Source organism: Vombatus ursinus, unplaced genomic scaffold (genome assembly GCF_900497805.2).
Source record: "Vombatus ursinus unplaced genomic scaffold, bare-nosed wombat genome assembly UNPS02009975.1, whole genome shotgun sequence".
NCBI lineage: Eukaryota > Metazoa > Chordata > Mammalia > Diprotodontia > Vombatidae > Vombatus > Vombatus ursinus.
Window position 1 is genome coordinate 4,443,164 of NW_020949753.1, and position 12,580 is coordinate 4,455,743.

Consider the following 12,580-nt stretch of genomic DNA (forward strand, 5'->3'; position numbering starts at 1 on the left):
TGAAGAGGTATAGTAAGTTGATTGACTGAAAATAGGTCTCCTTCACTAAAGTGAAATTTTACTTTATCTCATTTTTGGTACTTTTAATTGGTAGCTTTTGATGAGATCATGATCTTATCGATGGCATAACTTTCTCTTTTCTTTTCATTATAGAGAGAGACAAAGACTGCAAAATGTCAGCAGTTGAGGTTCAAGTCATAGTCCCAATGTCCCAAACAAACATCAATGGCCCAAGTGAGAGCGCCTCAGGGATGTCCACAGGAACAGAGAAGCAGCCCTCAACAACCGTGTTGAGTTTTCATAACATCTGCTACCAAGTGAAAGTGAAGACTGGTTTCATAGGCTGCCGGAAGATCATTAAGAAAGAAATACTGAAGAATGTCAAGTAAGTCCATGAATCTTGTTTGGGGTCACGAGCACGTAGTTCTTCCTTGCCGATTACAGCTCCTGAATTTGGGCATTTTCTGTAATTGATCCTCGTGTCTATAGCTCTCAACTTCCTGATCTTCGTCTTCCAGCTTTTCTGGTTTCTTTCGAGTCGCAGGTAAACTACACTCACCTTAAGCAAGAACCATATCCAAGTCTTCCTTAATCCTAGTACTTTCCTTCTGAGGCTATTTCCAATTTTGCATATAAATAAATAAATATAAAGGCATGTATGTGTATGTGTATATGCATGTATCTATACACATACATGCACACACACGAATCCACACACTCATATACATATGTGTATACATGTATGTGTGCCTGCATATATGTACATATGTATATACACATACCTGTATGTATATGTTATTTACACACATATATATACATATATAATATACCATCTATCTATCTATATACATATATATCTCTTATTAATACATAGTTGTTTGCATGTTGTCTGTCCCATTAGACTGTAAGCTCCTTGGGGGCAGAGACTGTTTTTTACCTCTTCCTTCTATCTTGAGCATTTAGCATCATGCCTGGCATGTAGTAGGAACTTAATGGCTGCTGATTGGTTTACATTTCTAACAGCCTTTGTAAATGACTAATAACATTTATTAAGCACTTATTTTGTGCCAGACACTGGCCCTGTGCTAAGCACTGGGGATACAAAAAAAGATTAAAAAATAAGTCCCTGCCCTCAAGGGGTTTATATTCTAATAAGTAAGATAATATGTAAATAATTGGTGGTCACTGCTGAGGGGGAAGGCATTAGTAGCTGGGGGAAGGCATTAGTAGCTGGGGAAACCAGGAAAAGTATCCTTTAGAAGGTGGGATTTGAGCTGAGCCTTGAAGGAACCAGAGAACCACAGAAGGGAGGGGGCGTTTTGTAGGGCCAGTCCAAGGTGAGATGAGAAATGAGAAGCTAAAGAAACTGGACAAAGGAGCCAAGTGTCAGTGGTATTTTCCTTACTGAGCAAATTTTTAATATGTGTTCTATACATACACACAAATGGCCAACTGGCCAATGGAGAGTGGGGTTGGTTTGCATGGTCCTGACATAAGAGGACTGGAAAAATTAAAGAATCTGGTTCATTCCCAGTCAGTGATTGAGGCCGGAGGCTAGACTTGCTCATACCTGCTCGTCATTGACATCACGTATTAATGTTCAGGGAAAGACATTATTCTCTTTTAAACATGAGGTGAACAACTTTGCACAGAGCTCCAGAAAGAGCCAGAGAGTTGGTAGAAATGACTAATCTTCAGCAGTCCAGGCGAAAAGGGATGAGAGCCAGAACTAGAGAGGTAGAGTTAAGAGGACAGGTGAGAGAGTTTGATGGTGGTAGAATTGACAAGATTTGACAAGTCATTCCATCCCAGTGGAAGTGTTATGACATTCAACCAAGATGACGAAGGTAGAACACTGCAAATCTTAATAATGATTTCATTTCCTGAGCCTTCTTCTGCCTTTTTGCTGATCTCAAGAAACATTTATGGAGTGAGATGGAGAGGAGGGTTGTTCTAGTAAATATTCAATAACTGAATTTTCTGGGAAAAAATACATATGCACACACACTTTTAAGTTTGATTTGCATTATTAAAATTTTCTTAAGTCTAGATAGGGTAAATTTGCATTATTAGTACTTTCTTAAGTCTAAATCAGCAAACTATGACTAGTGAGCCCAATCTGTCCTTCTGCCTGTTTTAGCTTTTGCGAGCTAAACATGTTTTTTATGTTCTTTAAAATAAAGTTTTATTATGTTTGGAAATATAAGAACCATTCTTAGCTCACAGGTTGGACAAAAACAAGAGGCAGGCTAGATTTAGCACTTGGGCCATAGTTCGCTGAACCTTGGCTAGACAGATCGACAGTACAGTAAATCAAGTCCTGATTTGTAATGCTCGCCAGTTTCTGAGGTGTAACTGCTCACACTGAAAATTTAGTAATTGTCTTGTGAGTAGGGTAGAGCTGACTCCAGTACATGCCTGCACAGCTTGCCATGCCAAAAGGATTTCCTTTACATACAAAGGATGTTTTTCTCTACATTGCTGGAGGGCTGAAAGTGACTGCAGGTTGGCAGGCCTGCTCTAGCACATCCCTCCAGTATTTTGGGAGAGGCATACTGGCATCTCTTCCCACTTCCCATTCTTCTCTCTGATAGTTCTACTGGATCATTCACCAAATTTCCCTCATCCTTGATTTCTTCTTTATCATTCTTGCTATCTTCTGGTGGTCAGGGAAACCTGGATTCTATTCAGAAGGCATTGTGTCCCTAGCCACGATCCTCATTAATGTTTTAAATGCATTTTTAAAAAGCTAATGGCTCTCTTGGGGGCAGCCAGTTGGCGCAGTGGATAGAGCACCAGCTCTGAAGTCAGGAGGACCTGAGTTCAAATCCGGCCTCAGACCAAACACTTGTCACTTACTAGCTGTGTGACCCTAGGCAAGTCACTTAACCCCAATTGCCTTAAAAAAAAAAGGTTAATGGAACCACTTTTTTATAATGAAGTAGTGAACCAATGTTATGTTCTTTTTTATAGTGGGATCATGAAGCCAGGCCTCAATGCCATATTGGGGCCCACAGGTGGTGGCAAGTCTTCGTGAGTATTGAACTAGCAGAGAACACATCTTTCTATGAGAGTAATCTTTTTAATATAAAAACATTTATCTATTAGAATAATCTATGTAATCTACAATAGTAATTTTTTAATATAAAAATATATTAAAATTGTCTTCCCCAATCCTTAAGTATTAGTTTAACATCCACTTTGTGCTTAGTACTGTGCTAATATTCTTGGAAATATTGCATATTCCACAATCTAGTTGGAGAACAGAAAACTAATGTATTTGAAGCAATAGCAACTGTTGTTGACTTCTAAGAAGGGAAAGAAGCTTATCAGCTAAGCATCAGTTAAGCTCATTTAAAAACAATTCTAGGCCACAGGGCAAGTTTGTTGATGCCGGGATTGTGAATGGTAGAGTGTAGACAGTCCCATAGTTGGAGGTCTAGTGTGGTTTATGGATTAGTCACCAGTGTCACATCTTAGAGATGCCAAGAGGTAGAAAACCTTGATTTGGAGGTATACTGATTTCCCATCCAATAAACTTCCTAATTTTTTTTTAAGAATGGAGATCAGTCTTACATGAATTGATGCAAAGTGAAATGAGCAGAACCATACATTCATACCTAGTAGCAGTAGTATTGTATAATGATCTACTGTGAATAACTTAGCTATTCTAAGCAATACAATGATCCAAGACAATTCTGAAAGACTTAGGATGAAGGGTGCTGTACATCTCCAGAGAAGGAACTGGTGGATCCTGAATGCAGATTGAAGATACTTTTTCTTTACTTTCTTTATTTTTTTTTCTTTTTTTTTTTGGTCTGAGTTTTATTTCGCAGCATAACTTAAATGGAAATGTGTTTTGTGTGACTATACATGTATAACCAGTTTCAAATTGCTTATCTTCTCAATGAGGAGGGGAGAGAATTTGGAACTCAGAATTTGAAAAAAGAATGTTAAAATTGTTTTTCTTGTAATTGAGGGAAAAATAAAATGTTAAATTTAAAAGGAACACCAAGGCACCACCTCACACCTATCAGATTGGCTAACATGATACAAAAGGAAAAGAAATGCTAGAGGGATGTGGGGAGGGGGGGAAGAATGGTAATCAGCTCCAAGGTTTGACCTATAAAGGCTTTGCAGTGAAGAATTAGGACAGTGGTTGGTTGTATTTTGCTAGGGGGAGGGGAATAATGGAAGAGCCAGTTTCTCCAGGGGACCATGAGGGCTTGTATTTGTCCCAGTATCAAGCACAGTGTTCTGCAAATAGTATTTAAATAAGTGTTCAATGTAAAATAAAGGAAGATCCAGAAAGATGGATACATTTCATGTATTCCATAATTAGGAATACTCAGTGGCATCAGATTGAATAGTGACAGTTGAGCTATTATTCCAGACTTGCTCACATTCAGGATGATAGTAAGTCTTGTTTGAGGTTGTTTAATATGGTGGAAAGAGTGCTGGATGTGGAGTCTGAGGAATGGGTTTCAAATGACTCTGGTACTTATTGGCCATGTAATCTTGGACAGGTACTTGAGTTTTTCTGCATCTCAGTTTCCCCAGCTATAAAATTGAGATATTAAGACTTGTATTACCTTTCTCTCAGGTGGTTGAGAGGAATGTCCTTTGTAAATTTTAAGTAAATGTGAGTTATTACTTCACAGGTTCTCTGATGATTAATTAGATCTGAATTCTGGTTGAAGATTTTTATATTTATGATGGAGAGCATCACAACTTGTTTTATGTATCATAAACCCTTTGGTCATTATAAGGAAGCCTATGGACCCCTTTTCAGAATGTTTGTCATCTACATTCATAACCGAGGGAAATACTAAATTTTAGTTAGTGGTTAGTGAAAAGTAATTATGTAAAATTGTTATCCCCTCCAAATTTACAGACCTCCCTAGAATCTACCTATGAACCCTTGGAGTTCTGTGGACTCCAGGTTAAGAAAATCTGATATTGTTACCTGCAGATATTTTGTGATTTTTTTGAGCCTTTTAACTAATCCCTCTCACCAGTGGGAGTTTTCTTCTGTGTAGTTATTTACCTGACAAAACTGGGAAAAAGGGCTTCCTATGCATCTTTCCCATAGGTAGGGTCATGCCAGATCTTTATATCTTGGAAATTAGAAGATGCTAAAAATCAGGGCTTGATTTATTGTTTTGTTGATTGTCTAGACTTAAGAAAATAATAGAGAAATTTTTTCCCTTTTTAAAAAATTATTTATTTTAAAAATTCCTTTCTTTTTAAATTGAGTTCCAAATTCTTTCCGTCCATCCTACTCCTCCCCTACACACTGAGAAGGCGAGCAAATGATATAACTTAAGCATGTGAGATCATGCAAAACATATTTCCATATTAGCCACATCATAAAAAAATACAGTGAGAAATTATACTTTAATTTGCACTTAGAGTTCATCAGTTTTCTCTCTGGAGGCGGATTTTTTCATCATGAATCCTTTGGAATTGTCTTCCGTCATTGTATTGATCAGAGTAGCGAAGTCTTTCACTGTTGATCATGGTGATTCTGCACAATGATCTCCTGGTTCTTCTCACTTCATTTTGCATCAGTTCATATAGGTCTTGGCATGTTTTTTCTGAAACCACCCCCCTCATAATTTCTTATAGCACACTAACATTCCATCACAATCATAAACCACAACTTGTTCAGGCATTACTCAACTGATGAGAATCCCCTCACTTCTAATTCTTTGCCACCACAAAAAGAGCTGCTATAAATATTTTTGGACATGTAGGTCCTGTTACTTTTTCTTTGGTCTCTGTACCTAGTATCATATTACTGGGTCAAAGAGCGCACAGTTTTGAAGCCCTTTGGGCATAGTTCCAAATTATTCTATAGAATAATTGGACTAGTTTATAACTCTACCAACAGTTTATTAGTGTACCTATTTTACCTCATGCCCTCCAGCATTTGTCATTTCTGATTGGTGTGAAGTGGTGCTTCAGAGTTGTTTTATTTTGAATGTCTCTAATCAGTAGTGATTTATAGCATTTTTTTCATGTAACTATAGATTGCTTTGATTTCTTCTTCTGAAAACTGCCTGTTTGTATCCTTTGACCATTTATCAATTAGGGAATGACTTGTATTATTATAAATTAGATTCAGTTCTCTATGTATTTGAGAAATAAGGCCTTTATCAGAAATACTGGCTGTAAAATTTGTTTCCCAGCTTTCTTTCTTTCTGATATTGGTTGCATTGGTTTTATTTGTACAAAAGCATTTTAATTTAATATAACTTATTTTTATAAATTTGACTCAGTTCTCTATATATTTGAGAAAAGGCCTTTGTCAGAGAAACTTGCTATAAATTTTTTTGGGGTTACTAATGATCAATTTATTAATTATGGCTAGCAAATAAACAATAAAACAATATCCGTGACTGTCTAAGCCAAAGACCAAAATTTTTTATATTTCTTCAGTGTGGTGCCTTTTATCAGAATGTAGTTTCCCTGATTATCTCTTTTAGTTCAGTCTTTTTTTTTTGCTTTTGTTTTGACTTTGATCATGATTGCTATCCTTGCCTTTTTTACTTCAGCTGAAACATATTCGATTTTGCTCTAGTCCCTTATTTTAACTTTGTGTGTGTGTCTTTCTATTTCAAGTGTGTTCATTGTAAAGGATGTATTGTTGGATTCTGATTTCTAATTCATTCTGCTATCTGCTTCCATTTTATGGGTGAGTTCATTCCATTCACATTCAATTATGACTACTAACTGCACATTTCCCTCCTTCCTATTTTCTTCTGTTTGTCCTTCTCTCTCTTTTTTATTCTGTCCTTCCTCAAAAGTGTTTTGCTTCTGACCACTGTCTCCCTTAATCTGCCCTCCCTTTTACCGTTCCCCACATTCTTATCCTCTTCACCTCCTATTTCCCTGTTGGGTGAGATACATTTCTGTATCCAGCTGTGTGTGTGTGTGTGTGTGTGTATGTGTGTGTGTTTATGTGTGTGTGTATGTATGTATGTATGTATGGGTACATACCTATTCTCCCCTCTTTGAACCAATTCCAGTAAAAGTGAAGTTCAAGCATTACATGCTACTCCCATTACCCAATTTCCTCTCCACTGTAAAAGTGTTCCTCTTTTATGTGAGATAATTTCCCCCATTTTACCTCTCCCTTTCCTATTCTCCCAGTACATTCCTCTTTCTCACCCCTTCTTTTTTTGTTTTTGTTTTTTTTTAGATCATCCCAACATGATTCACTCACTCCTGCCCTGAGTCTATGTAGACTCTTCTAACTGCCCTAATAATGATAAAGTTCTTAGGAATTATATGTATCATTTTTCCATATGGGAATGTTTAATTTAATTGACTCTTTTATGATTTCTCTTTCATATTTAATTTTTAATGCTTCTTTTGAGCTTTGTATTTGAATGTCAGATTTTCTTGAATAGAAAATGGTCCTTTTATCAGGAATACTTGGAAGTCTTCTTTTTCTTTAAATATCCATTTTTCTACTTTAAAATTATACTCAGTTTTGCTGGGTAGGTTATTTTTGCTTGTATTCCTAGTTCCTTTGCCTTCTGGAATGTCATACTACAAAGCTTTCTGCTTCTTTAATGTGGAAGCTGCTAAATCTCGTGTGATCCTGACTGTGACTCCATGATATTCAAATACTTTCTTTTTGACTGTTTACACTATTTTCTCCTTAGAATTTGGCTCTAATATTCCTTGAGGCTTTCCTTTTGGGATCTCTTTCATATTGTGATTGGTGGATTCCTTCAATTTCTAATTTACCTTCTGGTTGTGGGGTATCAGGGAAATTTTCTTTTATAATTTCTTGAAATATGTTTAGACTCTTTTTTGATCATGGCTTTCTGGTAATACAGTAATTCTTACATGATCTCTCCTCAATCCGTTGCTTCTTTCTTTCTTTTTTATTTTTTTTGAGGTGGTTGGGGTTAGGTGACTTGTCCAGGTTCATACAGCTAGTAAGTGTCATGTGTTTGAGGCTGGATTTAAACTCAGGTCCTCCTGATTCCAAGGCCGGAGCTCTATCCACTGTGCCACCTAGGTCCCTCCATCCTCAATTCATTTTCCAGATCACTTGTTTTTTGGATGAGATATTTCACATTTTATTTAATTTTTTCATTCTTTTGACTTTGTTTTATTGTTTTTTATGTCTTATGGAATCATTAGCTTCCAGTTGGCCAGTTCTAATTTTTAAGGAAATATTTTCTTCAGTGAGCTTTTGTACCTTGTTTTTTTCCATTTGACCAGTTCTGCTTCTTAAAGAGTTCTTTTCTTTGGTGATGTTTTGTGTTTCTTTTATCATTTGGCCAATTCCATTTTTTAAGTTATTTTCTTCAGTTTTTTTGGGGGGGGGGGCTACTTTTACCAAGTTGTTATTTTTCTTTTAATAATATTCTTGCATTACTCTCATTTCTTTCCCCAATTTTTTTTTCTATCCTCTTACTTCTTTCTTTAACTCTTCCGAGTAATTCTTGTTAGGCATTTGTCCAATTATCATTTTTTTCCTTTGAGGTTTTGCTTGTAGCTGTTTTACATTGCTGTCTTCTTCTGTGTTTGTGTCTTTCTTCCTCGCCACCATAGTAGCTTTTTATGGTCAAGTTATTTTTTTGTTTCTTTGCTCCTTTTTCCAGCCTATTTCTTGACTTTGAGCTTTATGTTAAAGGTGGGCTCTGCTCATTTAGGGGGTGAGTTAGGGGGAGAGACTCTGTCTCAAGCTTCAGGCTTTTTCATACTGCTGTTTTCAGAGCTAGTTCTAGGAGTCTGCAATTGTTTAGTCCAAGGGTGATGTGACCTAGAGAGAGGTTTGATCAGTGCTTTCCTGGTCAGTGCTCTGGTCTTTACCCAGGAAGGGCCACTGCTCCCCTGTAGCTAAAGCACTGGAGCTCCTCTTGGCCCTGGAACTGCAGAGAGAGCCCTTGCTCCTTTGTGACTGATTACAGGTACTCCTTTTGGCCCTGGAGCTATGAGCCACATTTACTTACAAGCAATAGAGTTGCCAGTCATTGCCAGCTACACCCGGAGCCAGCAAAGGGTCCCCTGTCTTCTCCCTCTGACCCGTTGTCTGACCCTTTCACTGTCTCTGGGCTGAGAGTACCTAAAGCTGCTGTTGCTATAGTGGCTGCCTTCAAGGTCCGCCACTGGTGTCCTGCTGCCCTCTTGGCCTGTGCCCACCCTAGTGTCACTGACCTCTTCTGATGACCTCCCTAAGTTGTCTTAGCTTGGAAAAATGTCTCACTCTAACCTTTTGGTGGCTCTGCCACTCCACAATTTGATTTGAGGTATAATTTTAAAATTGTTTATAGGGAAATGTTGGGAGAGTTCACCTGATTTACTGCCTCTGCTCTGCCATCTTGGCTGTGCCTCCCAATGGAGAAAATGTTCATGCAAACTAGACTAAAGTATGGCTAAATGACTCCTCTTCAAAAAAGAGCCAGTTGTTAAACACTTACAAGGATACCACTGCAGGGTTCTACTGTGTGTTTCTCTAGCCTGTATACATGGTTCTAGATTTCTCCAGAAATGAAACTTTGGGAAACAGTCTCCTTTGCATCTGGCTTTTCCTTATTCATTATTGCAGTTTTCTGCTTCTAAAGTATACCGTTGATGGCCTATAATCACTTAACAGGGACTCCTTACTCTCCTAGTTAACAGGATGAGACGAAGCAGGAAGAAATTGTTGATCATCGTGCCATAATGCTGTCTTAGAAGGTGCTACATTGTATTAATTTAAATAGAAAAGAAGTTGAGGGTTTAAATAAAATAGACATTTCCATATTCTTTGTTAGTTCCCAATAGTGTTTAGCTTTGGGATTATTGATTAGCTGACTTTTCTTAATGGATACAGAATATCAGATTTATACTTATGTCTTATTAAGTAAAAAGTAACTCTAACCCTTTATTAAGGATTTAGCGCAACATTTTTTTCCTTACAGATTATTAGATGTCTTAGCTGCCAGGAAAGACCCAAGTGGATTATCTGGACATGTTTTAGTAAACGGGGCTCCTCAGCCCGCCGACTTCAAATGTCACTCGGGCTATGTTGTACAGGTAAGTAATGGTAAGGGTGATGCTTTGTATTTTTTGTACTTTTTGTCCTTGATCGAGCTGAAGCCATATGTACCTTACCTCCCTTTGCGTTCCCTGAATCCTCAATGGCATTGGCTGATTGTGATGAGAAATATGGCGCAGGACTGATGTTGAACATATACTGATCAAATGGCATTGCAAAGATCCTGGTATCTTGTGTGCATGGAGAATGTATGGGCTGTGCACCTGTCATGCTTTAACTTTTCGCTTTCCCTCATATCCAGGTATTTGCCAAGTCTTACTGAGTCTACACCATCTTTGGTATCTGTCCCTTTCCCTATGTACTTAGCCAGAGCCTTAGGCTAGCCCCTTATTACCTGTTGCTTCCTAATTATTCTCTCTACTTCTAGTCTCTCCCCTCTTCAGTTCAGCCTCCCTACAGAGCTGTGCAGTGACATTCTTAAGGCTTAACTCTAATCATGTCACTTACCTGCTCAAAAAACTTCAGTGACTCCCTATAAGCTAAAATGAGGCATAGCTTCTTCCTGGTAACAGTAATTTCTTCACTACCCTTTCCAATACTGGCTGCATTTCTCTCATGCTGCCCTAACTCATTGGTCCTGTGAATGAGTCAGAATACTTCTTCCTTCTCACTACCACTTCTAGACCCTTCCTCTGCCGCCTTCACTAAGCAGTCTGTCTTCCTGTGATCTTCATGATGCCAAAATTGGAATACCTAGTTTAAATCCCAGTTGATGTTGCCTGTCAGCTTCCAGGACATCCTCTTTCCTTCCTCACATGATCTTAGTGCCTGCCTCACAATCTTTTTCTCCTTTCTAACTTCTGCCTTCATACTAAGAGACTTCAACATACATAAAGATAATCCCTCAAATACCCCAACTTCTCAGTTCTGCAGTCCCTTCAATTGCTGTAACCTACTCCTCCACTCTGTAGCAGTTACATATGGAAATAGTCATATTCTTGACCTTGCCATCATCATTGAGTGTTCTACTTCTTTGTTTCTGGAGTCTCAGAATTCCTTGGTCTTATATTTTATCATTCCGTCTTTATCTATGCCACACAACCCTTTTTTCATCTTTACCATGATCCTTCATATCTTTTCCTTCCATTCTTTTGCAGACCGTGAACCTTGAACTAGTTATATGCTTCTCTCTTCCCAATTCCTTGGTGAACCACCTTTAAATTATCTGTTCTCAAATCCCTCGCCTCTTTTCATACCTTGTCAATGCCCTGCCCCAGATCACTCCCACCATCTGCCTCCTCTGTTCCTATTTGTCTGCTATTGGATGGAGCTAGAAGAAATCATGAAACCATGCTGCCTGGGTCCTCTACAAATTTATGTTCCCTAATCTCAATGGGCCTCTCACTGAAGCATGGCAAACATTCTGTTGTTCCCAAATCAATTCCCTATTCTATTCTCCTAGTCTGCTGTTGCAGATGTTGTCATTGCTTCCCAAGCCTTCTACATAATCCCCTTACCCTACCATCTCATCTGAGGATCTTGCTAAAAAAAAATTGAGGCTGAAGACCTCTCCCCTCAGACCATCTCTTTGACATAATTTGGACTCCACCTCCTATATGCCCCACTCTCTCCTCACGTGGTCCGATCTCTGGGGAAAAGGTTGCCCTTCTTGCCAAGCCAACCCCACTACGTGGAGCCTTGATCCTATCCCTTCCTTTCTTCTCCAAGTGCCATTGCCCTGCACTCTCTCTCTTCAGACCCTCCCTATCTACTGCCTGCTCCCCTGCTGCCTACAAACATGTCTTTGCCTCCCCCATCCTTAAGAAACCTTCCCTTGGTCTCAGCCCCCTTTCTCGCTGTTGTTTTATGTCTGTTCTTCCCTTCTTGACTAACTCCTTGAGAAAACTATCTATACTCAGTGCCTCTTCTTCCTCCTCTCTCTTCTGAGCCCTTTGCAAGTTGGCTTCTGTCATCATTCATTTGCAACTGCCCTGTCCAAAGTACAGTGATCTGCACGTGGCCTTTTTCCTGATTCTTCTCGACTCCTCTGCAGCATCTGACACTGTTGACCCCCCTCGCCTCCCACGTCCTCTCTCCTGTTGAGTTTTCATGATCTCGTTTTCTGTTGGATCTCCTTCCACCTGTCTGACCGCTGTTCGTCAGCCACTTTGGCTGGATCTTTATCCATGTCACGGCCACTACTGTGGATGTCTCCCAAGACTTTGTCCTGGGCCCACTTCTCTTTTCCCTCGATATTATCTCATTTGGTGATCTCATCAGCTCCGATGGGTTTTAATTAATCATCTCTGTGTAGGTGATTCCCAGATTTCTTTATCTAGCACTAGTCTCCTGAGCTATAGGCACATATTACCTAGTGGGCATTTTGAATTGGGTGTCCCATAGGCATTTCAAATTCAGCATGCCCAGAGCAGGACTCATTATCTTTCACCTAAAACCCGTTCCTCTTCTTGGCTTCCTTGTTCTCCTAATTCACCTCAATCACCTAGGCTCACAACTTGACCAACAAACTTTTCTTTGTGGCATTCAGAATCTTCTTTCTCTTTTTCCAGACTGATC

The 12,580-nt window shown here is 38.9% G+C and overlaps 1 protein-coding gene across 5 annotated transcripts in view; it reads left to right on the forward strand.

The window, feature by feature from the left end:
* The window catches only part of ABCG2 (ATP binding cassette subfamily G member 2 (Junior blood group)), a 74,395-nt gene that overhangs the window by 25,385 nt on the left and 36,430 nt on the right, over positions 1 to 12,580 (forward strand). For 4 of the 5 annotated variants that reach the window (XR_003568358.1, XM_027853387.1, XM_027853385.1 and 1 more), the window contains 3 exons: positions 154 to 385; positions 2,974 to 3,033; positions 9,927 to 10,041. Coding sequence is in view for 4 of the 5 variants with exons in the window: in XM_027853387.1 (XP_027709188.1) it covers positions 174 to 385; positions 2,974 to 3,033; positions 9,927 to 10,041 (387 nt within the window). In the remaining variant the exon portion in view is untranslated. The remainder of the gene's footprint in view (positions 1 to 153; positions 386 to 2,973; positions 3,034 to 9,926; positions 10,042 to 12,580) is intronic. The other variant, XM_027853386.1, reaches the window with a different exon arrangement.